Source organism: Megalops cyprinoides, chromosome 19 (genome assembly GCF_013368585.1).
Source record: "Megalops cyprinoides isolate fMegCyp1 chromosome 19, fMegCyp1.pri, whole genome shotgun sequence".
NCBI classification, from domain to species: Eukaryota; Metazoa; Chordata; class Actinopteri; order Elopiformes; family Megalopidae; genus Megalops; species Megalops cyprinoides.
In genome coordinates this window covers 8,580,049-8,607,466 of record NC_050601.1, presented here as the reverse complement: position 1 = coordinate 8,607,466, position 27,418 = coordinate 8,580,049, and the positions used below count along the sequence as shown (strand labels likewise).

Below are 27,418 nucleotides of genomic sequence, written 5' to 3'. Positions count from 1 at the left end.
TGTCATAGACTTGCTGTTTAGGGTATTCCTACATTACATACACTGACAAGTAACATGGTTTAAAAAAAACTAAGCCACAATGTGTGATTTTTTTTTTTTTTTTTTTTTGTGTGTGACCAGGAATACCTTCCCCCAGTGGACAAATGGATACAATGTGGTAGTGACTGTGGTCATCACTGTATTAAGGAGCAAAAAAGGTATGAAAAAATTAATTTGAGATATTAAAAAATCTTTGTAAAGCCTGACTGGCTTCCCAAGATAACAATAGCTTCCTTTTACCACTAGAGGGATTCTACATCTCAGCAGTTTGTTCTCTTCTTGTCATTAGCACAATAACATCTCCAACAACACATTTCTTTCTCACAGGAGTGGTAGCATATTAACAGTTGTACCCTGCTGATGTGCATCCAATTAACATCCCAATAAAATCAAATTAATTTTAAGCAGCTGAAAGAAAAGCCAGCATACACAGTATGCCCTTAGGACCAAGGCTGAGAACCAGTGTTCTAGAACACTACTGGCTGTATACTTAATGGAAAAGTACCGGCAAGAGCTGCTAACCCTCTTCCAGAAGACCACAAAAACATAGAGCAGAACTACAAGGCAGAACTTGTAGATAGCACGTTGAAGTATCACACACCACACCACACCACACACCACGACTGAAAATAAGTTCCCATTTATAACTTCTCCTGAGGGCAATGCAGCTCCAAGACCAACTTTTTTTTTGTCTTAGAAGTCAAAACCATTTTTGGTTTATGATTTTTGTTTATTTATTTACTTATTTATTTATTTTTGTTTTGTGTTGAAATTTTAATTCACTACCTGTCTTGCACAGTAGTGTAATGATAATCCGCTGACCTATGGTGAGCTAGTAATTTTATTACCCACCAGAGCAGGAGCCATATTTATTAAACTGCTATCTGAGTTAGCAGTTTAGAAAGTGAAAAGAACACAGTGAGGATTACTCTGTGATGCTAGCTAGTTGTCAGGTATGAAAGACTGAAAATCCAGTTACCAACAATAATTTTGATTACCACTACGTTGTTTTAATTAATTAACAACATCCCCCCGGATGACTTAAAATTCATGAAACAAATATCAGCATCGACATAGATCTACGGTATATTGCTAGAGGAACAACAATCAATTCATTTATTCATTTAGAAATGTTCTTGCCCGGTAATAACCACTCTGGCCTTTTTTCTTTATATTTATTGAAACTTTGCAAGGATGCTCGATCCTCTCCACACCTCACCGTAGGTGTAAGAATGCCAGAACAGTCTTAAAGACTGACTTTGGATAAACGCACTTTTCGATACCAGTGGGATTCCCAATAGCGGAGAAAGTCGTTATTTAGAGAACTGGATGCCTTTAGCTAAATTCAAGTACAGCTAAAGTCACGTAGTCGTAATTATATGAACATATTTAAAATTGCTGAGCACACAACAACAAATCCGTAAAACGGCCGCATACTTTGTATGTTGTCCTCCCCTTTCTATCCAAGATCTTTCGTCGAGACCGGATAGATCACGCTGCCCTAACAGCGCATGCGCATGGTGTGAAAGCAACAGTGTTTGAGCGAGAGAACAACACTCAGACTCAGGGGGCCAGGATGTCTCGATGAAGAAAATTGATCATATTCAGAGAAAACGTTGACAACGCCTGACCCCGACTGCTGTGATTCTTGCAGATATTATACTTGTAGATGGTGCCGAGCCCATGAACCTGGCTAGTCAGAGCGGAGAGGCCGGCTGCAGCCAGCTCCTCTTCGCCAACTTCAATCAGGACAACACGTAAGGAGTAACAGGGGATGCGGGCCAGAAAGATCGAGGCTGTGGTGGTGGCCTAGCCTCTCCCAGATGTTTTCTTGGATACCAGGGCTGTTAAGGCGAGACACGGGATTAATTAAGGAAAGGAGTGAAACGCTTTGCTAGAACGGCCCATCCGCTTGCTAAGCAGGCAGCTGTCAAATAAATCAGCTGACGTTAGCTAGCGTAGTATCATAATCATTTAGAGCTAGGTACTTTTAGCCATTTGTTGTAGCTAGCAGGCTAGTTAGCTTGCTAGCACACGATTCAATTTCCACTCAGCTGCACGCTTGCTGGCTTTTTTCTTAGTTGTGAGGTGTTTCCATACCCAGTTTGCTAAACGGAATGATAGACTGCCTCACTCGCTAGGCGGCTATTTTGATGCATGTCTTGAAGCACTGTTTTCATTTGTTAGCCTCTATGGCTAGCTAGCTAGCGCAGCTGAAGCAAAGCGAGAAGTGACAAAGCATGTTTTCAGAGTCAGCACTGCTGTCATTATTGTAACGAGCCTCCCTATTAAAAGCAAACATAATAGTGTCGTAGCGAACGGGTTTGTGCTAACAGCTAGCCAGCTGACGTTAGCAGCACTGTTTTTATGTTGTAGCTGTAGGTAGCTAGCTTAATGTTAGTTGCTAATTTAGCTTGGCATCTGATATGTCTGGATTGAGAAATACAGCATGCGCAAGATGTTATTCAAAGGTTCTGTGTTGGTATCTGTCTAGTTTGCTACACTGAAAAGGCTCCGCCTAAACGGGTCCGCACTGCGATTGCAAAATGTTTAGTGGTACTGTGTGTTTACCAGGCCAGGTCACTGTCATAAAAACTAGCTCTCTAGGAAGGTAGTTGTGCAGCAATGAAATTACGTGCAGTGGGTCCTAGCAAGGAAAACTAGGCAGTTAGCTTGAAGTTGTTTCACTAACCATGAGACCACTGTTTTTCTCTTTTTGAAATCATTTGTTTTAACTATAAACAAGTTAGCAAAAGTAGACGACAAGCAATTGTTCTGTTCTTCCAACAACCGACCATTTGACTCACAGCTGGGGGGAAATAATCTGTTTTTAGTTTGAACTGTATCCATTATTTTTCCAGAACAAAAAGCCTTTGTCTCAGAGTAAACACATGAGGAAGTTACGTTGGGAAGAGGAAGTAGTTACTGAAAGTTATGATTGTGGAACATATATAGGCTATATTTGCAGTATATTAATAAACCTGTTATTATTCATTTATTCTCAGACAGAAAGATGTGATTTATGAAATTTAAAATTAGAACTATTGTTATGTATATTTTACCATGAAGTTGTAGTTGGGTAGAAGGGAGAAGCAGAGGAAGCTCTAGCAAAAACTAGAGGTGGTCTGATTCTGTAATTATATTTCTGTTTTTTTTTTTTCTCCCTACACAGGTCCTTAGCTGTTGGCACCAAATCAGGCTACAAGTTCTTCTCTCTGTCTTCTGTCGATAAGTTAGACCAGATTTATGAATGTAGTAAGTATTACTTTCAGTGTAAAAATAACACTGATTACAGTGCAGACCTGCTTGAAGTGTGAAGTGTATGTCAGTAGTGCACGCACTCAAAGTCATATGAGTGCCTTACAAGCTTCTGTTTGCTGTTTCTAGGTGCCTTAGTTATTTACTGTTGCTGTTAACTTTTGTTGAATGTGGGACTCGGTATAGTCAGATTCAAACTGGTATTTTAAATGCACAGTTCTTTGAACCGAAACAGCCAGTCTGAAAGACAGAATTGGCCAGTGGGAATGATGGGAGGGATGGATTTTGAAATTAGAGGAGCATTTTGGCTTTCATGAAGAGGCTGTTTTCTGTGTTGCTCAAGAGGACTAAAGTGGTATTTTATCACCCCCTTTCCAGCTGACACTGAAGATGTATGCATTGTGGAAAGGCTGTTCTCAAGCAGCCTCGTTGCTATTGTTAGCCTTAAAGCGCCCAGGAAGCTGAAAGTGTGTCATTTCAAAAAAGGGACAGAGATCTGTAACTACAGCTACTCCAACACTATTCTGGCCGTGAAACTCAACAGACAGGTAAACATGAGTCAAAAAAAACTGCCTTTTGTTATATTTTTGCTGTTTATTCTTTGTGTTGCGGTGTGTGTTGTGGGCCAAGCTCATCTTATTTTCAGTTGTGTGAAATCCACTTTTCTGAAGCTCCAGTAGCATGTGCCAGTCAGTCATAACACAGCATTAGTACATTATATGTACACAATAACAGGTAGTACTGTGGATGAAGTCACTATTTAAGGTCAAAGAATTTAAATATTAAGACAGAATTTCTGTCTTCAGACTTCAGACAGTTTGGGACAAATAATTTTTTGGCCTAAGGGAGGACAAATTTAAAAGAACTGAATGTAAATCACAATGTGTGTTATTTACTTTAGCCATGGGTGCATTGAATAGGTGCAGCATTTGGGTGTTGTCACCATTTCTGGTGTTATGGCCTGATCTGTTAAGGCAGTTTGGTGGGCATGTCAAATTGTGGCAATGTTTGCATTGTTGCAGTGGCCATCTTTGTTGTGGCCGCTGGCAGTGAAAATGATACTGTCAGAGAAACTTTATCCCTGGAATTTTATCTCCCATCAGTATGCGCTGTGAAACACTGCACATTAGTCAACAATACACTCTATTCATTTTCTGTTCAGTGAACAGTTCTCTCTGATGTGTGTTTAGAAGTCCTATCTGGTATCAAGCTTTGGAAAGGTGTATGCCTGCAGACCCAGATGATATTTTGAGACCATTGTACCCTTTTTATTTCCACAGAGGTTGATAGTATGTCTGGAAGAATCACTTTATATTCACAATATCAGAGATATGAAAGTACTGCACACCATTCGAGAGACTCCTCCAAACCCTTCAGGTAACTAGAATTCTGTGTTTCACTGCTTTTGAGCGAGAGAAAAACTCTGAGCTAACAAACTACACAAAACTGTCTAACACCCTGAAGGCCCATGCCATTTCCTTAGGTCTCTGCAAGTTATTATTGTATGACAGTTGCTATGCCCTCAATAAAATACAGTATTTCCATGCACACCAGTGCACAGCACAAGACTTTTCCAAAACTGCAATACAAGTCTCTAGTGCAAGATTAAATTCCTGTGTCAAGCAGCTGTTGCAAGAATTCAGGGACATCAACACCCATCCCCTTCTTAGGTTGTGCTGGTATGTTCTTTACCAGAGAACAGGCAGCAGATATACATTGTTATGACTGGATATGAAACAAATTCTTGTTTTAATATTCTCACAGGATTGTGTGCGTTGTCAATTAGCAACGACAATTGCTATTTGGCATATCCAGGAAGTGCAACAATAGGAGAGGTACAAGTTTTCGACACAATAAATCTGGTAAGTTTCATCCTGAATTTTAAACACATTCACAAAAAGGACAATTTTTGTCATTAAAAATCTGTTATCTACTTGGTGTCCCCCTCCAGCGTGCTGCTAACATGATCCCTGCACACGATAGCCCCTTGGCAGCACTGGCATTTGACGCAAGTGGCATTAAACTCGCCACGGCCTCAGAGAAGGTAATACTCCTCTCTTCCTGTGGATATGGGACAAACCCATAGGCGTAATCTTCATGAAGTTCCTTAATGTTCCTTAACAGTAAAAAAAAAAAAAAAAAATTCTGGATTTATGAGACTCTGTGACCGTTTTCAGGGGACTGTGATCCGAGTGTTCTCCATTCCAGAGGGGCAGAAGCTCTTTGAGTTCAGGAGGGGAGTAAAGAGGTGGGCAGTACACTGTGACACTTGACTGTTGTGATGTCCGGTAATGAAGGCCCTACAATAGATTTGGGTGGCAAAAGGTCAAGTACATGAGAAAAAGGTGTTTCAGTAATTGTGTATGATTTGGCTCATAAAGTTGACTCATCAAGGACAGATGCTTATCACTGGCTACGTAATGAGAAGACTCCCATAAAAAGGACGTTGTGTTGCTCTGTCTTACAGATGTGTCAGCATCTGTTCCCTTGCCTTCAGTATGGAAGGACTGTTTCTGTCCGCCTCCAGTAACACTGAAACTGTTCACATCTTTAAGCTGGAGACGCAGAAAGAAAAGTAAGTCTGTATTATCACACCGTGTACTTTCTAGCAGGTTGACTCTGTTGAAGTGCTACAGGGCCTCAGTCTCACAGCTCTCTTTAAACCACAGGCTCAGACTTAGGAACTGAAGCTAAACTGGGTCAAATAAGAGAATCATTAGGCTCAGGTGGTTAAGTGCCTGGCTGACTTTACAGCCCTTCAGAACAGAGGCTGAGGGGCCCTGTCTCACAGTGTGTACGTTTCAGTGACCTTAGCACAATTCATCAAGCTAGTGAATTTTCTGATATTTGTGCCAAGAAACAAATATCTGTCATTTCTCGCCACCCAAAGCCACTCGGAAAACCCCAGGTATACTTTAGCACTGTGTACAGTGTCTACAGTAGATAGCAGAGACAGATTAAACATTTATGCTCCTGGTAAGAGTGGGCTGGTTATGATTTTAAAACACACCCTGGTTCTACAGAATAAAACGGATGGGAAGTGGCTAATTAGAGATACAGTGTGTTAGCAAATTAGCCTTGTAAGTCCAATTGACCTGATTAACAGCTTGGTACCTCCAGCTAAGTACTTTCCTTGGGTTTAATTTTCAAATAGTAATATGCTTTTCCCCAAAAACATAATTTTAGGGACTACTGTACATATTTATATATGGTAAGGTAACTTACTGTCCATTTTTCTTGGTATCCTTTTAAATGCAGCAAAGTAAACAACTCATTTTGGCTTGACATCTAGCCCAAATATAGCGCAGACATCTAGCCCAGCATGCAGCCAGAATAAGACCCCGAATGGACTCATAGGAACTGCTGCCCTCTTTTCTGTCAGGCCACAGGAAGAGCCCACAACCTGGACGGGGTACTTCGGGAAAGTGCTGATGGCTTCTACCACTTACTTGCCAGCCCAGGTGACAGAGATGTTCAATCAGGGCAGGGCCTTCGCCACCGTCAGACTGCCCTTTTCAGGACACAAGAACATCTGTGCGCTGGCCACGTAAGACAAACCCTTATTTTCATCAAGTGTAATCTTATTGGTGAAGTGAGTAGATGTGCACCATGAGCTGTAAGGTTATCAGCATTGTGCTTTGTTAGTGTGGTAATGCTTACAGTGTTGAAACACATGTTAAATACATTTCACTGAATTTATTAGTATGAATTTTATGACTTTGCACAGCTGTGTGGTGTTACAGCATCATTTAAGTGGTAGTTAATTAGTACCGCTGTAAGCAGTGATGCTTTCCTGTGTTTCTGGAGAGGATTCATACATAAAAAGAACATTCCTCTCACTCATCTGCAAAACAATATATTCAGAGGCACATTGCATAATTATAGCCAAGGATAACTTTTAGCAAGTACAGTTATTTACTTACAGTATGAATGCTTACAAAATGTATATCATCAGTGAGTGATCATCAGTGACAGATTAGATTAAAGTGCATTGATGCAGGGGGAAATACCACATTTTTGCTGTATTTTTCACGCAGGTGATAATAACACTAACTGACACAGGCGACGGATGGATCTGAGAGCCCTCTTTTTCGGTTGACGGTGCTGTCTTGTTTTGTGTGTCAGAATTCAGAAGATCCCTCGCTTGCTGGTGGCGGCAGCAGATGGCTACCTGTACATGTATAACCTGGACCCACAGGAAGGGGGAGAGTGCACACTAATGAAACAGCACAAGTAAGACCTCATATGGGCAAATGTCGTTGTAAGAAGCCAGAGGGGACTGGGTTCAAAGCCCCGGGGCTGGATGAAGGCATCTGCCAGACTTAGTAGGCAGCAAAAACAGGGCGACAGAGAAGGAAACTGCTTCAGTTTTTAGAACTCATTCAGTAAGCATCACTGTACTGTACACCTCTCTGACCCAACTTCCCTTCTCTCAGATTGGATGGCAGTGTGGAGTCAGCCAATGAGATCCTTGAACCAACACCCCATGACCGTCCACTTGTGGCACAGACTTACGGCGCCACTGTGGCCAAAGGTACCAGCAGCCTTCACACAGAAGTGCAGCATACAGTCAAAAATAGGCTACCATGAAGGATTATTGAGGATTATGACCTATGTTTTCTGTTATATATTCAGATTACATTAAATCCTATTTATTGTGTTGCGCTTTCCATTATTCTTTGTGTAACTCCTTGAAACGGCTGTACAGAATGTCTTTAATGCAGCCCTTTAGGTGCAATGCTATGTCTTGATCCCCACCAGGTTACTCGGAAGATCAGGGGGCGGTTGGAGGTGCCGGCATGGAAGACGACATGAGCTCCCTGCGTCTGGATGAGGAGAACGAGCAGCCTCCCATGATCCTGGAGACAGACTGAGGGACAGCTGTTCCTCCCAAGGGCAGGAGATGGACAACTACGTCACGTGGCGGGGGGGGTGGGGGGATGGTGGTGCGGAGCTACTATGAACCTGTAACTAAGTGGAAGAGAGAATGAGAAGTTTTAAAGCGAGTCCAAACTGTAGCCTAATTCTCTCTCCCCCCCCCTTTTTTTTTTTGGAGAGAGAGAATTAGAGAAAAAAGAGGAGGAGTTTTTTTTCCCCAGTGGCTTTTAAATCTGGTGAAATCTCTGTTCAGATGTACCCTTCCCAGTTCTTTAAAAAGAAAATCGACGCTGCTCGCAGCTTAGCTTTGCATGTACATGTGCCAAGTGTAGGATCGCTCGTAATAATTTGCATTCATGTCGATGGTTCTGAAGCGCCCGGTGGGCTTTTGTCTCATAAGTGTTGTCTGGAGCTTCGTGACGTGTATATTTAACAAGACAGCAAAGGCTCCTCTGTGCCTGTATCACCATAATAAGTGTGATCCCATTATTTCAGAGTAAGCCATGCAGATGGTTAGTAAGATCTGACTTCATGAGTGCAGAAGAATGTCTATCATGAGTGGTACAGAGAGTAGATATCAGCTGCTGCCAGGGCTCGAGGGACTGAGTCAAACCCCCCCCCCCCACCCCCCAGACCCTTTTTGAGGAGAATGTCACTCAGTGTCCACTTCTCATCTTACGTTTTATTTGGAGGAACACTTGCTTTAGACATGCACTTATCCTTATCATTTTCATTTTCATTTCTTGTTCTTTTTAGGCCTGTTAATATTGCGGTTTTCTCATCCAGGTTGTAAATAACTCTGTCTTCAGTCTGCCTGGAATTACAAGCAATTTTAAATAAAACTTTTGAAAACAGGACAACAGCAACCAAACACTCAAGCAGAAGCAATTTTCTTTTGTCCTATTTTGGTTTTACTTTGTAAACTGAAAGGAAGTTGATTGGTTACATAGGCATGTGTCTCTGAAATGGAGACAGCCATTGATAGGAGGTTGCAACCTTTTTGGGTTTTTTTGTTTGTTTTTTACATAAATAAATTAATTGTGTTCCCGCCCTGTCTTTTTTTCTGAAGCACTTTGCACTGAGTATATGCAAAATGTGAATATACGGTGAATGATGTTTGATTTCGGTAATAATCTCACCTTCACCAACATAGTGAATGATGTACCCTTCTCAACTTTCCAATTATACATTTACTTCTAATTCTCATGCCTCTTTGCTGTATAGAGCTTACCATTCAATGCCACATCTTTAGCCTTATTTTTCTGTCAAGGAGGTTACTGTGTTCTGTCTACACACAAATACATTAGTCTGATTTCTCAGAGAAAAAAAAAACAGCATCCGGACAGTGGTCTAGTTGTCCTTACCATTACCATATATGGGAAAATGGGTAAATTCCAGTCCTGGCCAGTACAGCTGGTGTAGAGTGGTGTTTTCAAGGGATGGTTAGCTAGGAACAGGACATGTTTCCATGGAAATCCCAGTAGGTTGTCAGCTGTTAAATAAACATCGCTGAATCAGAGTCTCAACAGAATGTGCTGGAGTAGGCCAAACCTGCTGCCTCAGTCTCTGGCTTCCTGCACCCAAAAAGTGTGATTCAGAGTGAGCTTTCTGAACTTTTGGGGCGCTGGGGTTTTTTCTTCTTCAAACTGACCACCTCATGAGATTGACTTGAATTCTGATCCCAACCTGACATCTCTGGATAGTTATCTGCTTCGAGTCTTTGTGGGAGAAATATGGAGTTGTGGTAAGAAATGATAAAGTAAAACTACTTACTTTACTTTTGTGAATTTGTGCCCCTGTTTTTGTGAACAAAAACATTATACTTGGTCATGTCCCAGTGCTGACAATGTCCTGTCCAGAGTGCATGCATTTAAGGCAGAGCTAGGTGGCCAATATTGTTCTGTTGAGAAGGTACCATATGTAAGAGCATTCTTAATGATTCCTGCATTTAACAGGACTGAGAAATATTTGTGCAGGGGAGGTACATTTGTGTTACATTTATTATGTTTCCTACCTTATTTATAAGCTACAACTCTCTTGAGTGGGGTGGAACCTCTTGACAAAGTTGTCTTTCCTCCAGATTTGGTCAAATGCAATTCAGTTCAAATTGCAGTGCACTTTGTGCTTAGGATTTGAGTAACAAAGCTGGTGTTATGCCTTCCTTTTTTCCTGTTTCATTAATCATCCCTCATTTCAGTGACGATGGACCTGAATGTTGTGTAAGAAACAAAAGCAATCCTTGCTTAGATATCTTACTCAGATTTAAGGACAAAGCACACTCTGGTTAACTGTCATAGAGCCCGAAATCTATTGAATCATTGTAATCAAAAGACATTTCAAGGAGATACAAGCAGCAGAATGTGTGCCATTATATTTTGTGTACTTCGTGATGCATGTAGTTCCCTTGAATATGTGCTGAAGTTGTGTAGAACAAAACTCAGTTCATATTTTATGAGGTGATTCACTCTTTCTTTCTGAGCAGTCTTATCTATCTGGGCTATCTAATGCTAAGCCGCAGTAACTGAATTTTCTATTGATTGATTGATTGAACTGATTTTTTTGTATGAAATGTGAATTGTTCCTTATAAAATCTGCCATATACAAAAAGAAGGATTTTTCTGTGGAAAATAAAACACCAGTCTGTGTGTGAAAGTTTCGTTCTGTCAAATCTTAACTCATCGTGCAATCTGTATACATGGACATGGATAACTCACCAAAGTCAGTAATGTCAGAGCAGAGTTTGGCCAACAACCAATCATATGCAGGTGTGTCAGTGCATCACACAGCACTGTGATAACTGGTATTATCTATTGTATGTGCTAAAAAACAGAACTGCCAGTCTTTACAGTTAGAGTATACAGTACATGTGCCATACGTGCTTTGGACTCATATGGAATTATTGTTTTAGGATGTTGATGTAATTGCAATACACTTTGGCCATAAATTTGAATAGCACATTAAACACATTTTGAATCATGAATTTCTGCATCTGCCAGATATAGTGAAAACGTGTTGAACGTTTCCTTAATTTCGTGACATAATAAGGGAAACAATAAGATTATTAATCACACACTTCATTCTTCAAGTGACAAGTAAATTATATCATAACATATTTTAAAAAAAAAATCACAATATGAAATCCACAGAAGCAAAAAGCTGAATAATCTTTTATTAAAAAGCACTGTATGACCAGCATATATGCATTAAATAACTGCATCACAGAATCCAGAAACAGATTTAGGATTGATATGAAACAAATTGCTTAAAATATTATTTTAATTGGGCTGTACTTTCGTCATATCAAAATGCAGGGAGGGATGTAACATGACATTGTCTTTAACGTCAACAGTTACAGTATATTTCTGAGCAAAATATATAAACTATATATGAATAAAAAAAATTATGCAGGAAGTGCAGTTGTTTCATGCTCTGTTTTGCTTAAGACTTTACTGGAGTTAAACAATCTTCAGGTCCTTCAGAGCAGATTCCAGAGTCTAAAACCAGAAATAAAGAAATATTTTAATATATATATATAATATTATTACGTTATTGTATTGTATTGTCTTGAGTTATTTACGAGCTTAATATTCAAACGAGTGCAATGTGAGAATAAGCCCTTTGACGTAATCTAAGGGTTAAAGGATACCAAAGGTATTGACAGAAAGAGGGTCCTAAAGACAAATACCATAACCATGGGACAAGGCTAATTATGCTCCTGTATGATGGGGTGTGATTTGGTACATGAAGTTAAAATTTGTATGGACATGTTTTTCAGTCATATATGGCAAGTCTTACCTTAACATCCCAAATGGCCATACCCCCATCCATCCCAGTGGTGCAGAATTTTGAACACTTGGCCTTTCCGCCTTCCAGAATGGAGATTTGGCTGTAGGTCATACATCACTTTGATTAGCATTAAATAAATAATGAACTTTACTGCACCTTTTATGAGCGTTCTAATTTCCCCAGTGTACTGTCTAGTACATCATTCATTTTAATTGGTGAAAAATGAAGAAAAAAAAGTTAAAGTAAAATAAGAAATCTCTTATTATCTCTTGCAACAGGCATTTTGTTATTTCTCAGATATTGTTTGTCCTCTCTGAGTATTCAATCCATCTAACATTTAGTTTCTTGGAGTTTCTAAATCAAATTACTCCCATGAGAATTATTTGTGTAAAAAGTCAACATCACCTCTGTGTTAATAATTATTTGAATATCAGCCCCAGGGAAAATGTTTTCTTTGACATACCAAGCATGCACAAAGGAAATCTCCATGACAATGCTAGGCTGATTTGTAAAACCTTGGCACGTACAACCAAACGGTTCCCCTGGGTTTAATCTTCTCGCTGTACACCTCTAGGTGCCTTTCTCCTGCTGCCCTGCTGTGTGGTATTTCAGTAGTGTGTGAAGGGGTATATTGCCTGATGCTGTTCTTGTGCAGAGACTCCAGTACGCCGTCCTTGGCCTCGGTGGTGGCCTTCTTGTCCAGGTTCTGGAAGCGCTCCCTGGCGGTCATTCCGCGCTGGGCGCTCTGCTTTGGCACATCCAGCTTCCCACCAAAGGTAACGGTCCCCTTGCCCGCATCATAGACCAGGAGCACCGGGTAGCAGTCATGGCCCTAGGAACACATTCCTCTGTGTTGGCATTAACGTCCACACAGCTGCTGGTCTGTAGAGCTCAGCAGCACACAGCTGAATAAATTTTAAATATGCTGAATGAGCTAAAATGCATTCTCAAAAAATATATTTCAAATATATTAATTTTGTGCATGGGTCAACTTACTGCTGCCACCAAGCTGTTCTCAGTGATGAACGTCACACACAGGAGAGGAAGGGTCTCCGAGCTCAGGCTGGTGATACTGAGAGGGAAACAAGAACAATATGACAGTGCTTTAGAAAGTGTGACGACAATAATAAAATAAAAAATAATAAAGAATAGATTTTATTATAATTATTATTATTATTATTATTATTATTAGAAACAGCGAAAACAAGAGGAAAAGTCTCCTTCTTGTGTAATTGATAAGCATATCTAAAGATAATACATAAGTAATTCTGTCTAGAGAAATAGTAGAGCTAGATCCTCAATGCTTAGAATAATGTAGATTTAGAGAAATTGTTAAACCTGAAGAATTATGGTAAAAGAAAATATTTAGTAAATATTACTTAACAGAGCAGACAAGCCTGTATTGTTTCCATTTCGGGCGACAGACAATCTTTCAGAACTGAGATGCTTTGCTGTGCAGCCATACTGTGAATATTCATTTAGAGCACATTTAGGGAACCTTTTAAGCTTCTTCAGTCAAAAAAGGAAGGAATCCAGGTATCTGACACAGCTAATACTTTCTTGAACATAAAGGAAAGAGTATAATGTCAGCTGTGTCCATATTTTCTATTTCCCGTCCTCCCATAATACTCACACAGGAGTCTTCCCCCCTTCAGCTACAGCCACAGTGCTGTCATGGCTTGCCCAGGCAACTCGGTTCCCACTGTCGGAGAAGGAGACACTGTGGACCCAGCCCGCAGTGCCAGTGGACTCGAACATCACCTCCCCAAAAGGCATCTTGGAGCCCCAGGGCGTGGGAGCCGGCTTCTCCTCAACCTCTTTGATGTAAGCGGAAAAAATCCTGGAGAGAAGACAGGGATCGTGGTGAGCGAAGACTTTCACGGTAAAAACGCAACCTGAGTTAGATGAGATGAGTTGTTGTTGCACTGTAATACTTTCATTTCCTGTGGAGAGACAGATAGGTGCCTGACATCTTGACAAAGTGATATCTAACATACTGCGAATTTTTTCATATATTTAACGTCTTCCCCTTTAGAACAGCTTCAATCTTTTTTGGAATTTGGAATTTTAGAATGCTATTCTACAAGCTTTGAACCGCATCTAGTGAGTTATTCAACCATTCTTCAAGGTGGGAAGCCTCCAGGTCTTTAACAGATGTAGGAAGTGGAAATCTATTACAGAATTCCCCATGAAAGTTTAACAATGTTTAGATCTAGTGATTGGACAGATCATGAGAGGTGTTTGACATGAAACCACTCTTGAATCTGTTTAGCAGAGTGTATGGGGGCATTATTATCTTGGAATATAAAATATCTAAGGGAAACAATGTTTGCACCATAGAGTACACAGTTTTGAACTCTTTGGCCATAATTCTACAATGTAGAGTAATAATAGAACCCAATGACTCTAACGAGATGGCTTCTCATACCATAACATAATCACCACAATGTTTAACAGCTGGCAATGTTGGTTGAATGTTGGTTGAGCTTCCTTTAGCTAACATAAACACATCCAGATGTAGGCAAAGAGTAAAACACAACTCATCAGACCATATTACTTTCTTTCCCTGCTCAGAAGCCCAGGTTTTGTGCACATTACACCAGGTTAAGCGTTATTGCACATAGGCCTTGGTTACAGGCAATTTTCAAATGGCAGCCCCATTAAAAATAAACTCTGTGAAGCTCATGACAGAGTTTTTAAACTGAGTCTGGGTCAGGTCAGGTGTTCAGTTCTGTGGAAATTTTTAGGCTGTTGTTTTGTGGGTTTTAGCAACTGTGCTGTTAGGTGTCTCTCCATCCCCTTTTCGTTTTGACTTATGACCTCAGTTCCTCTTTCCCGATGCACTTCTTCCTCTGTGTATGCTGTTATGATTTTTACATTTTGCCCGTTTACACATTAAATAATTTTGCCCTTTCTGTGACTGATGCACCTGTAATTGCACCAAATATTTCAAAATCTGTTAGAGCTCTTATGTTGCTTTAGAAAGACATATGTTAAAGTATTGATTTTAAAATGTCTTTTATAGCAGACACACATTGGTAATTACTACTGACGTTAATACGAAACGTGTAGACTCCTTTTGAATTGCAATTAATTTACTTCAGAAGAGTGATCTCTTTCATTTGGTGTTTCCATTATTTGGTCTGCTCTATATGTATGTAAATTGAGATTAAATTTAATGTGATAAATGTTTGAAAATGAACCCCAGGGAAGGTAATATATTGGAGGGACTAAGAATGGCACCCTATTAGAAGCAGTCAGCGTGCCTTTTAGGTGAACTCAAATTTCTCTGGCATGAAGCCTACGGATTGATTCATACCTGCATTTGAAGTCAGAGGATCCTGCTGCCAGCAGGACATTGTTGGGATGCCAGTCCAGGCTAAGAATGGTGGAGCGAATCGGCTTCTTGATGTGCTTGCAAACCCACCTAGAACCAACAAACAAATCTATGAATCTTCTTGCTAAAGAGAACATATATGAAACACTTGGCTTCCCTCCAACTAGATGAGTGTATAAACTTCTTAGCGTTCACTGATGGGAAAAACAAATGTATGTCTCCCAGAATATAGTGATCTGCATCACATGAAAACTGACCTGATAAGTTATATCATGCAATGGTTTTGCTATGGATACATGAAAAATGAGTATCTTCCACATTTAGGCAGCCTGTAAATCTTTTCTCCCCATGCTCAAGAGTATCTCTTAACAAGTCTCATCAATCACCTAAAGTCATGCTTTCTTATTTTTGATTCATTGCAATTTGATGTAGGTAAAGATGCTTAGTTTGTCACTAGCAGTGACAAATTAAGCAACACATCTAAATATTTCACATAATTAACACTAATATTCATGAGTCATCTTTGTATATGCAAAAGAGGGAAATATTCATAATTATCCAGCTCATATTAATCCCACTGCAGCAATGCTATCCCTTCTATTGTATGTTCAAAGTAGGAAAGAGCATGGCTGGTAGGAAACAAATCTTGATATGTTTCCCTAAATCATCGCTCTGGGTTATAGTGCAGATTGGGCAACATATTGGAGAGAAAGAGATCTGCAGTTTGCACTGCAGACAGCGTGTGTCATCTGTGAACGAGGCTCATTTTGGCTGCGGCGATAATCCTAATGCACATGGACCAAGTTCACCCCCTGCTGGCCCAGATGACCCCACCAGACAGACAACCCGGTCAGACCGTGAGCCCCGTGGTGCGCGACGACCCCACTCACCAGTCGTTGTCCTGCTCGAAGTAGCAGACGGAGATGAGACGGGACCCGCTGCCCACGGCGAACTTGTTCTCCTTGGGGGACCACTTGACGCAGCGGGCAGCGCGGTTGATCCTCAGAATGACCAAGGTGGGTTTCCACACCTCACCTTTGAGGGTCCACACGTAGGCATTGCGGTCGGTGCCACAGGTGACGATGCGGTTGCTCTCCGGGGCCCAGTCGATGCCTGAGGGGTAGCGGTAAAGGAGAGTCACACTTCTGCCTTCAGCTGCCCTCACGAAGCCCCGGCAAGCTGTTATCTCCCCTACTCACCTGTCACCTGGCCGTTGTGCTCTTTCAGCTCGTGGATCTTGGTCCAGCAGCCAGTTCCACTCTTCTTGTAGATGTGGACTTCATGGTTATTTGGGCACAAGGCGATTTCTTCAAGACAAATACACCAAATCATATTAACAGGTTGGGAGTTGGGATTTTTACAAGATACTGAACATGAAGTCTTCTTCAAAACAAATGAAGGAATGAGTAAAGATATGACCCTCACCAAACATATCCTGAAAGCCCAGTTTTCAAAGTCATTCAATAGGAAGTTTATAAATAGACAAGGGAATGGGACATAACCTTGATTCTCATTCACCACAACAAAACCATACATATATTCAGATAGAATTCTTTCACACCGTAGTTGCTGTATCAAAATGAAAGTGTTGTCTCAAGAGGGAAAACTTGAGGAAACAGATGAGAAAAGACATTCATTTTGGACAATTCTTTGCAGGAAAGTTTAGTACCCATTGACAAATGTTGTAACAAACACACAGACGCTCATGACGTTAGGCATCAACAGAAATGTTCACTTTGTATACACAAGCAAATCCCCTTTTACTGTAAATTATTATTTCCACTGGTATTGCACAGCATGGCAGTCATTTGCATTTGTGTGTTTTTTTTTTTTTTTTTGCTCTTGCTCCCTGGTCTGCTCAAGTCTCGTCCAATCAGCAATAATGCACCATATATGGTAAAACAGGAAGTGTGGGTGGAATTAGTCATTGCTGGTTCTCTCATCAGCCAGAAAGAATGAGCAGGCTGCAAGATAGAGACTGTGCTTTGCTCTGCTTTCGTTATTCTTCATGTTACCCACTAGGCCTATGCAATTTTCAAATTGTGTTGCATACAAGAAGACAGTGACTGAGGAAAAAAAAAAGAGAAAACTCCACTTTGTGTGAACTGAGCCTGTCTGTGTAACACTGGAAACAGTCTAAAAGGAGGCCTTTGTGTTGCAACGAATGCCGACTCTGGCCACTTTATATATGCAGGGCCTCAGCTTGCATAGACACTCTATTTCTGTTAGAAAGAGTCCTTCTGGAAATGAATGAAACTTTTTTTCTGCTTGCCTCGATCACACACACATACACACTGCGTACAACAGGCGTGCCTGCAACCCATGGGAGAAATACGTCCTGAAGCGAGATCAGTTCAGGACTACAGATGTGTCCCTACGTACCTTGGGTGGATCCCAGTTATGATGAAATTAACTACGGAATTAACAGCAGGAAGTGTTGTGGTCCTCTGACACTGGCCAGGGCAGTATTACATAAACAGAAGACTAAAGAGTGCAGTAAGTGCAATCCAAAACCAACACATTTCACTGCTATCTACTCCCCCCCCCACACCCACAATAATTGAAATATGTGTTCAAAGACTTGTGTATCGCCAGTAAGTCTGAGTAGAAGAAGATAAATTGCATAACACAGTGCAGTCCTGTAGCTCCAGTAACATGAGGAATTCTGGGATAAAAGAATAAAGGTTGCCTGTTTCTACTTTTTATTCCAGAGGAAATACCTCAAACTACCTGGCTGTTAGCCAGGGGCTATATTTAACTTCTGAACCTTACAGCTGATGTTCAGCAATGGCTGCAGGCAAGACACAAGAACAGAATCACACAACATGTACTCATTTCTGAGACTCACACACCAGGTCACATGGCACTGTAGCGTGGCCGTGGGCATACTCACGGGTTCGATCTTTGTTCCAGGCATGGCAGCTGATTGGCTCCAGCAAAAAACTGTGATACGCCATGGTTGATCACACTGCACACATAGTTAAAAAAAATTGAATTGTATTCATTTCCTTAAGTGGCTTTAGAAACTATTTCCATATAGACACAGTCAAAATGGTACTACTGTGATAAATGTTAAAAAATCCACAGTTGGGAAATAAATCTACATCACAAACAGTCTTGGTGAACATTGCTTCCCCAAACATCCTTTTTGAGGAAAGAGCAGACATATTGGAGGATACGCTAAACACATTCAAGAATCTATTCTGAACAAAAGGTTTTTCAAAGTCTACATAAAATTGACTCCAGCATTCCTATTCAGGGTAATTAAACAGGCGACAATGTTAAGATGTGTTTTCACCTCATCTTGTTAATTAAAACCAGACCAGACAGAGTTTGACGTGGAAATTGACTGATAGTTGACCATCAAGCAACATTATCACATCACGGGTCCCTGTAAACGCATTCAGCTGCACAGTCATACTTCACTGCTACGTGTGAAACTACAATACACAAAACATTTTACTTCCACCAGAAACACGAAACTGCAATCCCCTGTGTAACACTACTTAATGTCTCAGAAATGCTTATTACTATTTCCACAAAAAAAAAAAACAGACTACCGCACTGAGCAATTTATTTGCTGCCAGTCTACATTACTGTGGGTAAAAGCAAACTATTTTACTGCTGAAAAGTCTTGTTTTAAAATAAGATTTTAGGTTTTCCCCTTCAACTTAAAAAAGGAAAAATGACGGAAGTAACACAATTTCAAAGTGGATGAAGGTTGAGCAGTCACATCACTGATGCCACAACTGTTTTGAGGAAGTGCTTTGTCAGGCATTCTAAACTCCGGTTTCAAAGTTCAGGTGAAAACCAGCATACATTTAAAGCTGCACATTCATAAACCTGCACAAAATGTTCTACTTACCCTTGTAACTGGGGATGGCTGAGAGAAGTTTTGGCGGGCGAGTTGTCAAACAGAGGCCTCTGTTCATGGACTCTGAACAGTCAACACGAACGCTGGCTGAGCCTTGAATGAACCGAACAGAACGTATTTCTCTCAAAACTGCAGCAACTTCCCCTTTCCTGCCAGAGACATCTAACCACTTCCTCATGTGGGCGGCTTTCAGCCGGCGAGGAGGGCCCACAGATTAAGCTCACCATAACATCAACGTCAGCAAGTATGCAACCCCTGGCCCCTCTCAAAGACTTGTTAAGACCACTCTGTCTCAACACAGAAGGCTTGCAAAGCTGTGCCTAACCCCTGTTTACGAGCAATGTCACCAAAACAAAGTGAAAAAAGGAATTTTCCTTTAACAGGGTGGGGCATGGCTATTTAGAATGTATGGGCTGTTCTGTACAGGGGGGTCACCATAAAGGCAAAAATTAACATACATGTGTAAAATGAAGGGTTACCTTCATCTGAGAAAATATCATGCTGCACATTTTGCTTTCATTATTCAGGCAGGACAGAAATGTGGATTATGCCTTCCTTAAATGAAAACTGCTTCTGCAAGCCATCTGTGAAGGTAAAGACTAACTGCACATTTGCTATAGAAAATGTTACATTTACTTTTAGTCATTAAGCAGGCACTCTTACCCAGAGCAACTCACAAAAGTGAATGATAAGATGATCTTTTATTCACACTATTAATGCTACTTTTAAGCATTGCGGTGCTGCCAGCACTTACTCAGGTCAAGTACTGAGGCACAGTTGAGCTCGGAGCCATCTCTGCAGTGTAGAATCAGACCAGATGAAACAATTAGAGATGGACGTCAATCCATGGCAGCATTAATCTGAATCTTGTGTTGTTCTTTTACTTTCTTCCTAAATTCTACTCACACACGTAGAATAGGCCTGAATAATGCTTACACGTGTATCTGAGGGTGCACTACCCTAGTGAGACATGGTAAAGGAATTCCTGGTCCACTAAGGGTGTGGGAGTACACTACCAGCCCGGCTGTGACCACTGTAGTGGAGTTGTCTGCACTGCTCTGCAGATTAACCTTGTTGCTACATTGTGGGGTAATCCCAATAGGCTAATCATGTATAATAACACACACTTGAGAAAGTAAATGGCTCCTTGTCAAATAGACAGATATATAGATATTTTTAGTTTTTCCTTCATCACCTGTTCTTTTCTTCCAAAAAGATTCTGCAAAACCAAGCAAACCAAGCAAGTGGTAACAAAAATGTTAAATCAGGAACATATCACCCACTGATCTTTTTGAATCCAGAATGCTTTTTCACAGCATGTTTTGCTTAGGTTACTTTAAAGTAACAAGCTGCAGTTGAAAATACAGTACTTCCCATAACACTGCATCTCATTGAATTTGGAGATTATTCCATCATCTGACGGGGAATACTACTGTCCTTATTCACATTTCAGTTTAACTGTGAAGTAACCTTCACCTGTAGGGGGAGAAAAGACCTGAGAAAAACCGCTTTAATTGTTTAATAAGTAACCCATTGTGTATAGTGAGAGTATGAACATCTTATTTTGGGTTATTGTGCAAATCTTTAAATGAGGAACCTTGTTTGCCACTTCTTGTATTTAACAATGGTAGAACTCTGATAACAATAGCAGATCTCCAATTTCATTCGGCTTCATTGTAAACCAGCTAAGTATAATCAACATTGTGTATGTATGTGTGTGTGTGTGTGTGTATGAAGCCTGCCATTGGCTAACAAGCCACAACTGTCTTAATCTGGACCAATTTAAAACCAATGTGTAGCTAAAGAGCAATAGGTTACTGAATTCAGCAGTTTGTTTTTTTGCTGTGCTGGTTTCTGCTTATACTTGATTTTTTAAATAAATCAGTTGTTTTTAGAATTTTGTCTTCCTGCATGCTGTCATGTACAGTGCATCAGTCTATAGTCTATACCATTACATCCACAAAGGAACAGCAGGATAACAAAGTATTATATTCTCCAGACATGCTCGGGCACACACAGGAGACCATACCAGGGGCGTAGTACACTTCATTTATTTCTAGCAGACCATTTACATAAAATTCCCCTTTTAAGTTACTGCTCTACAATGCCTCCAGAGGGGCAGAACGCCTTGACCCACTATCACACCACTGGGGTACCACTTTTGGCATAGATTCAAGAACATCACAGCTGAAGGTAAAAACCGCATCCCAAACCCCCATTCCCATTTGTGTTTTCCATGTTTTTTTAAATATACAATGAAGTCACATGTCAGTCCCCGCTATCATTCAGTGCTTTTGTTTAGTTAAACTTTCTGTAGTGTTGTCACAAATCGTCTTGTTAGTCGTCAAGCCCCGCTGCTGGAGAGCCTTGTCCTGCTAGCTCGCTTCGATTTCCTTTACATGATCCGCAGCCCTTGGATAGAAGACTCTAGAGTCTGAGAAGACAGAAGACAAGAGTTCAGTACTAAAAAATAAGGCATATCAGTAGGGCCTTCAGTAAACTGATGTTGAATTCAGTAAAGTCACGGTTTGATTTCACCAGGGCAACAAACACCCTATGCCAAACATTTATATGGAAAAAAACATCTTTTCAAGAGAATATTTTTCAAGAAAAAGCTCCAACAGAGAATCTTAAATGACAGCATTAAGATGAGAAAGTGGTTGACTGTACTATCAGCAAAGTCAGCTGTCCTTAATAGCATACCAGTCGCTTTAAAGTTTTAATTAAAAAACATATTTAGATAAACAGTTTTAAGGTGTACCTTAAAATCCCATATGGTCATTGCTCCGTCAATTCCTGTAGTGCAGAATTTACGACAATCTCTTTTGTCTCCTTCATATATAGACACTTGGCTGTAAAGAAATAACACATTGCACATTTCAGGCTGCTGGTTTAAGCAAACATAATTACAACACAAAAATACACATTAAATTAACCTGCCCTAAAGATTCGGAATAAACACTGCCAATGTCGCTGAGCATTACTAAGAAACACTTCTCGTCTCCCTGATGGAGCTTTATGTTAACAGTCGTCCCAACTGTGTACCAGACCCGCCACAACATCAGAGATCAGGACTCAAAGGCCATCACCAGTGAAAATATCAGTACTTCACCTCACAATTATCAGTTAACACGTACATCTTGAAAGATCAGAAAAAAGTTTTCTGAAAAGAAAAAAAAAAAAAAAACTCCAGTAATTGAAAAGGAAATTCATAAAATGAGAATATTCAGTTGGACGTACGGCCCTTGACAAGACCGATTTGGGGAAAGTGCTGCTGGTGACCAGCACTCTTTATGGGCGGTGTCGCTGTGAGCGGGTGAGCGGGTGCGCAGCTGTGGGGGGTGGGGGGGGCGGGGGTGCTGTTACGTGATGCTGTTCTGGTGCAGCGTCTCCAGGGTGGTGTTGCGGTCCTCGGTGGTGGCCCTCTTGTCCATATTGCGGAAGCGCTCCATGGCGGAGATGTTGCGCTGGATGCTCTGCTTTGGAATGTCTAACTTCGAGACGAAGGTCAGGCTCCCGCTGTCGTCGCAGCCGAAGAGCATGGGGCAGCAATCGTGACCCTGACAATATTAATGCACTTTAACCGCGTTTTTGTTTTAACATGTCATACATTAATATTGCTGTTTAATTAATTTGTTTGATATGTCATATGTCATATTGTTAAGGTACTGTCGTTTTTAGATTGCGTTCACCGCTGTACTCCACTTGTGTCACACCCTGGATCAGGGCAGAAGTAAAGTAACAAATCTAATAACTCAAAGCGCTTTACTTACACACCTTGTGTTTTTTACACTTAACATTTCAACAATGACATTTTTAACAGTGATTGAATAAAAAGGTTTTGCGAGCGGCCTCTTACTGCTGCCACAATGCTGTTCTCTGACACGAATATCACACTCAGAAGAGCGAGGAATTCCGTCTTCAGCTGGCAAGGCCTGAAACCACAACGGCACAAGGAAAACCATCAGCTTCCTCACAGTGACGCAGCTCGCCACGCAGAAATGCAGCAGCAGGCGTGCGCCACGTTGTGGCCAAAGCTTTACAGGCTGGGGCAAAAGGCCGCAGGTGCTCTCTACTCACGTGGAGCTTTTGGTGGGGTCCACCACGGTCACGGTGCTGTCGTGGCTGACCCAGGCCAGGCGGTTCCCGCTGGCAGAGAAGCAGACACTGTGGACCCACCCTCCACTGCCGGCACCGCCAAACTCTGCCATCACCTGCCCGAAAGGCATCTTGGAGCCCCACGGGGTGGGAGCTGGCTTCTCGTCCACCTCTTTGATGTAGGCCGAGAACACCCTTGGAGAAGAAAGAAATACAGAAACATTATTCAAGAAGGTGTATTTCATAAGGGTTAAATAAAGTAAATGACATAACCCACAAATGTTCAGTTTTATGCCTACATTCATATTAATGCATAAAAGCATTTGAATGGTTAAACATTTGAAATAAATGTCCTCAGAACATTACGTATTAGATCACCCAACACAATATATGTTAAAAATCCTTAAAGGAAAAAAAAAAAAAAATTTGAGTATGACTATCATTGTCCATTTATTAACAATTCAGATCACAGGATCTACATGTAATATTTGGGAGTACTGACATTTTTATAAATGCTTCTAAACAAAATTCTTTCCTCAATAGATAAGCAACAGTGTTACATTCAAATATCCATCGGTGTGCTGAGATGCTCTCACCTGCATTTAAAATCACATGACCCAGCCGCCAGAAGTACATTGTTTGGGTGCCAGTCTAAACTCAGAACAGTGGAGCGGATCGGCTTCTTGATGTGCTTGCTAACCCACCTTTAAAATGAGACACGTGGTTAATAACAGATAGGCAATAAACACAGTATTTCAACAGCCAAAGTTTGAGATTTAAAACTTGAATTTCAAATCAACTAACTTAACCTTTCATAACATATGAGATACAGTCCTTTGAATATATTTTCAATCATGACTAAATGAAAATCGCCCGCATTTGACATATATGGAAATTGGCAAATGCAACCAAATCATCATTATATCTTTATGCTCTGGTTATGAATTTTCCATACAACTCCACACACCTTTCAATCAACATGGGTAAAAGTGTCCTTTTAAAAGGTTTCAGTTCTATACTATCATAGACATTGGTACATACCAGTCATTTTCAGACTCAAAGTAGCACACAGAGATGAGCCGAGCGCCGCTGCCGACGGCAAACTTGTTCTCGAGTGGAGACCACTTCACGAACGTGGCGGCCCGGTTGATCCTAAGGATGACAAGGGTAGGCTTCCAGACCCCGTCCTTCTGGCTCCACACATAGGCATTCCGGTCAGCACCACAGGTCACAATGCGGTCACTTTTAGGTGCCCAGTCAATGCCTGCACAGAATGGACGGGTAAATAACGTGCAGCTGATGCCACAGCCCTCCCACTCATTCCCATTATATTGTGTATGACTCCTACAGTGTAACCTTAAATAAACATCCTTTCCCCCCCACAAGAACATCTTACAAAACCCCAAAGAACAGGTCACATACATTTTCTTAAAAAACATTTATTTCGATGTGCAAAACGCATAGATAATCTTTTAACTCAAAGGCTGCTGTGACAAAATTGGACAGATTCACTGACAATGACAGCAGGGAGTCACCTAGTAATTTTCTTTTTAGTCTGTCTAGCTGAAGGGTTGTGTGCAAGATCTTCTGTCAGTTTGCACAGCCCAGCGGGGCTACAATTTGTTGGGTGCTGCAGTACACAGGGATCCACTGAATCTATCTCAGTGTGACTTTCATTTGCAGATGCTAATCAGCCACACTTGTTAACTCACCATAACACCATGAGCTACAGTGAACCCGGCTGCAATAAAACTAGTCCAGGCTACACTGGCAAAACACAGAGATGACTCCCTCAGTATATCATGACCGTATATCAGACAGACCTGTTGCTACATAGATAAAAAAATAAAAATAAACAAAAACTGTAAAAAAGCAGATTCTGAAATGCTACATTGCAAAATTTAATAGTTTAATAGTAATAGCACCACTAGGTCATCCATACACACAGAAAACCACCGAGGCGTACCATACCTGTGATGTGTCCGTTGTGCTCCTTCAGTTCATGGGCTTTCACCCACTGGTTTCCACTCTTCTTATAAATGTGGACTTCATGATTATTGGGGCTGATGGCAATTTCTAAGAAGAGCACAAAAACATTCTAAAATGACTGAAGACCACCGCAGGACCCTCGCCCCAAATAAGAGGTGGATCGCAATGCGTTTACCAAAGTCAAAGTACAACGATCAGATAACAAGCAGAGGCACATGCGGGTTTACTTACGAGTTCGGTCCCGATTCCAAGCATGACAGGTGATTGGCTCCAAGAGAAACTGATGCAGAGACATAGCGACCAGATTATTTCCTCGAGTAGAGCTGCAGGTGTGAGCATAAAGGATACACATACAGGCGTGAGTTTTAATTCCGCATTCTTCCACGTATGCCACGGGCTATCGCCTGGTTAAGCAAGCTGCCTAAAACTGGCGTCAAAGCTAGCTAAACTAAACTGGCACCAAGCTGTCAAAAACTGGCATCTTAGCTAGCTAAACTAAAGCAAATTGATAATATGTAGCTGGTCATTTAACGTTAATACGCCTAGTAGGTAGTTAACAAGCTAGCAAGCTAAGTAGCTTTAAAGGTGGCAAGTAACCAAACTAGTTATCCATACCACTGATTATCAACTGTCGTAAAGCAGCTAACGTTAGCTCGCTAATTTCCCAAAACGGGAATTCCCAAAAGGGGTTTCTGTGTTCCCTACCTAACCATCTTAACAACCAGGTCAGGTGACTGAACATGGGTCAGCATTTGCAAGCTAGCTAGCGACTAACATTCCCCTTTCATTCAAAAACCAGCCCGCTTTTAAGGCGGAACTGGCCTCTGCTTGGAAACTAGCTCGCTATGCTAATATGCATGATATGGAAGATAATTCCCGGCGTTTTTAAGAACTGATTTTCGTTTGCTAAATTGTGATGAATCCAAGATACCCAGATTAATGTAGAGTTTGCTACAGCATAGCTGTAGCTGTTCTCTAACGACACAGGAATCCGACATTGCCCAAAATAAGGCCTCACAGCCCTGCCCTCGTATTCAAACACCGGCTTTTCCCAAGAGCGGAAGCCCACTCCTTGCCGACTGGTAGTGAAGGCGGCATGACACAGCAGATGGATGAAACGGCCCCGGTCGACATATTTAGATGAAATATTTACCTGTGCGATGCCCTTGATACGATGCGTGGTATTTGATTTGGATATGGTTTCCCAAAATTTGGACGGACCTGAATTCGCGGACTCTGGGCAGTCGACACGAATTCACTCCGGTAACGTAAAAGCAGGGACTGTCAAGGAATCCAGGAAACTACAGGGAACATGCGTGCTAGGACAGGGGGGAGAAGCGTCAACTGCGCAGGCGCTTGTACCAAATTTTTCCAACGTGAGCAGAATTGTCGGTAGTTCAACGGATGCTGTCTTTTGCGAATATTGAAGCTGTCATGGGGTTTCAGATCATGTCGGTTAGGTCAAAGAAGAAACCAAATGATTGACAGAAACTCAAACAAATTTACATTCCCAGTCATATCCTAGACACCTCAGCGTTGCCGTTGAATATGACCTCCAGCAGGCTACAGCAGGGACGCAATGCAAGTCGTCTCACTGGCAAGAATCGTAGATTGAATATAAACCTTAAAGGACTGATGAAGAATAAAGTGTTACTGAAGCATTCCCGTCCTACATTTATTTAGTTATTTTTTTCTTAAACTCCTTAACCTCCCAGTGATATGTGAGCATCGCTATTATTCCATGACCATATTAATACTGTATCAGTACCTAACTTCAAAATTATGGATAACGCTGCCAGGCCATGGTTATTGCAGAGGCTGCCTACTGACAATTTTTACAGAATGACTTTGCCCCCACTCCTGAAAGACGTTTGTTATTTCTTCCTATAAAACTTCTTACAACCCCCATCCTACTATATTCTTACAAAGTAATTAATAGAGAATGCTTTGAAAATGGACTACTTTGAAAGGGTAGTGTAACATAGTTAAATGCATAAATTCATCCATGCATAAAATTTTCAACCTATTCTGTACTCTGTGTGTGTGTGGAAAACATAATGACCACATATAAAGAACACAGAAGAAACACTTGGGTGGCTCAGTTTTACTTCAGGATTTATTAAGACTTTGCAGCTGAGCCGACACACGGCCGTACCACA

The 27,418-nt window shown here is 41.1% G+C and overlaps 3 protein-coding genes across 3 annotated transcripts; 1 reads left to right on the top strand and 2 right to left on the bottom strand.

Moving 5' to 3' along the window:
* The first annotated feature begins 1,552 nt into the window (after window positions 1–1,552).
* On the top strand, window positions 1,553–10,687 carry LOC118794689 (WD repeat domain phosphoinositide-interacting protein 2). Its single transcript, XM_036552939.1, has 12 exons — window positions 1,553–1,796; window positions 3,212–3,294; window positions 3,676–3,845; window positions 4,578–4,674; window positions 5,062–5,159; window positions 5,249–5,341; window positions 5,475–5,545; window positions 5,765–5,872; window positions 6,680–6,844; window positions 7,423–7,530; window positions 7,734–7,831; window positions 8,059–10,687. Exons 1-12 carry the CDS (start codon window positions 1,723–1,725, stop codon window positions 8,169–8,171), a joined length of 1,278 nt encoding a protein of 425 aa, XP_036408832.1. The 5' UTR covers window positions 1,553–1,722; the 3' UTR covers window positions 8,172–10,687.
* A 690-nt stretch (window positions 10,688–11,377) lies between these two features.
* On the bottom strand, window positions 11,378–19,299 carry LOC118794738 (actin-related protein 2/3 complex subunit 1B-B-like). Its single transcript, XM_036552999.1, has 10 exons — window positions 19,164–19,299; window positions 18,192–18,266; window positions 16,498–16,605; window positions 16,189–16,411; window positions 15,281–15,388; window positions 13,595–13,801; window positions 12,958–13,033; window positions 12,597–12,793; window positions 11,971–12,061; window positions 11,378–11,669 (listed from the first exon to the last, which is right to left on the bottom strand). The coding sequence occupies exons 2-10, from the start codon at window positions 18,253–18,255 to the stop codon at window positions 11,631–11,633; spliced, it is 1,113 nt and encodes a 370-aa protein (XP_036408892.1). The 5' UTR covers window positions 18,256–18,266; window positions 19,164–19,299; the 3' UTR covers window positions 11,378–11,630.
* Window positions 19,300–21,209: 1,910 nt separating this feature from the next.
* arpc1a (actin related protein 2/3 complex, subunit 1A) lies at window positions 21,210–26,607 on the bottom strand. The gene is made up of 10 exons (XM_036552651.1): window positions 26,413–26,607; window positions 25,491–25,582; window positions 25,242–25,346; window positions 24,312–24,534; window positions 23,867–23,974; window positions 23,253–23,465; window positions 23,032–23,107; window positions 22,539–22,732; window positions 21,934–22,024; window positions 21,210–21,606 (listed from the first exon to the last, which is right to left on the bottom strand). The coding sequence occupies exons 2-10, from the start codon at window positions 25,552–25,554 to the stop codon at window positions 21,568–21,570; spliced, it is 1,113 nt and encodes a 370-aa protein (XP_036408544.1). The 5' UTR covers window positions 25,555–25,582; window positions 26,413–26,607; the 3' UTR covers window positions 21,210–21,567.
* Window positions 26,608–27,418: the final 811 nt, after the last annotated feature.

What these genes read in the sequence shown, in the direction of transcription:
- LOC118794738 (XM_036552999.1), bottom strand. Translation starts at nt 18,255, where the DNA reads ATGGCGTATCACAGTTTTTTGCTGGAGCCAATCAGCTGCCATGCCTGG. An exon ending in CTGGAACAAAGATCGAACCC is followed by an intron (nt 16,606 to 18,191) that starts GTGAGTATGCCC and finishes TTTGTCTTGAAG; the next exon opens with AAATCGCCTTGTGCCCAAAT. An exon ending in GAAGGGGGGAAGACTCCTGT is followed by an intron (nt 13,034 to 13,594) that starts GTGAGTATTATG and finishes TTTCCCTCTCAG; the next exon opens with TATCACCAGCCTGAGCTCGG.
- arpc1a (XM_036552651.1), bottom strand. Translation starts at nt 25,554, where the DNA reads ATGTCTCTGCATCAGTTTCTCTTGGAGCCAATCACCTGTCATGCTTGG. An exon ending in TCATGTGATTTTAAATGCAG is followed by an intron (nt 23,466 to 23,866) that starts GTGAGAGCATCT and finishes TTCTTCTCCAAG; the next exon opens with GGTGTTCTCGGCCTACATCA. An exon ending in GACCCCACCAAAAGCTCCAC is followed by an intron (nt 23,108 to 23,252) that starts GTGAGTAGAGAG and finishes TTGTGGTTTCAG; the next exon opens with GCCTTGCCAGCTGAAGACGG.
- LOC118794689 (XM_036552939.1), top strand. Translation starts at nt 1,723, where the DNA reads ATGAACCTGGCTAGTCAGAGCGGAGAGGCCGGCTGCAGCCAGCTCCTC. An exon ending in AGACCAGATTTATGAATGTA is followed by an intron (nt 3,295 to 3,675) that starts GTAAGTATTACT and finishes CCCCCTTTCCAG; the next exon opens with CTGACACTGAAGATGTATGC. An exon ending in GACTCCTCCAAACCCTTCAG is followed by an intron (nt 4,675 to 5,061) that starts GTAACTAGAATT and finishes ATATTCTCACAG; the next exon opens with GATTGTGTGCGTTGTCAATT.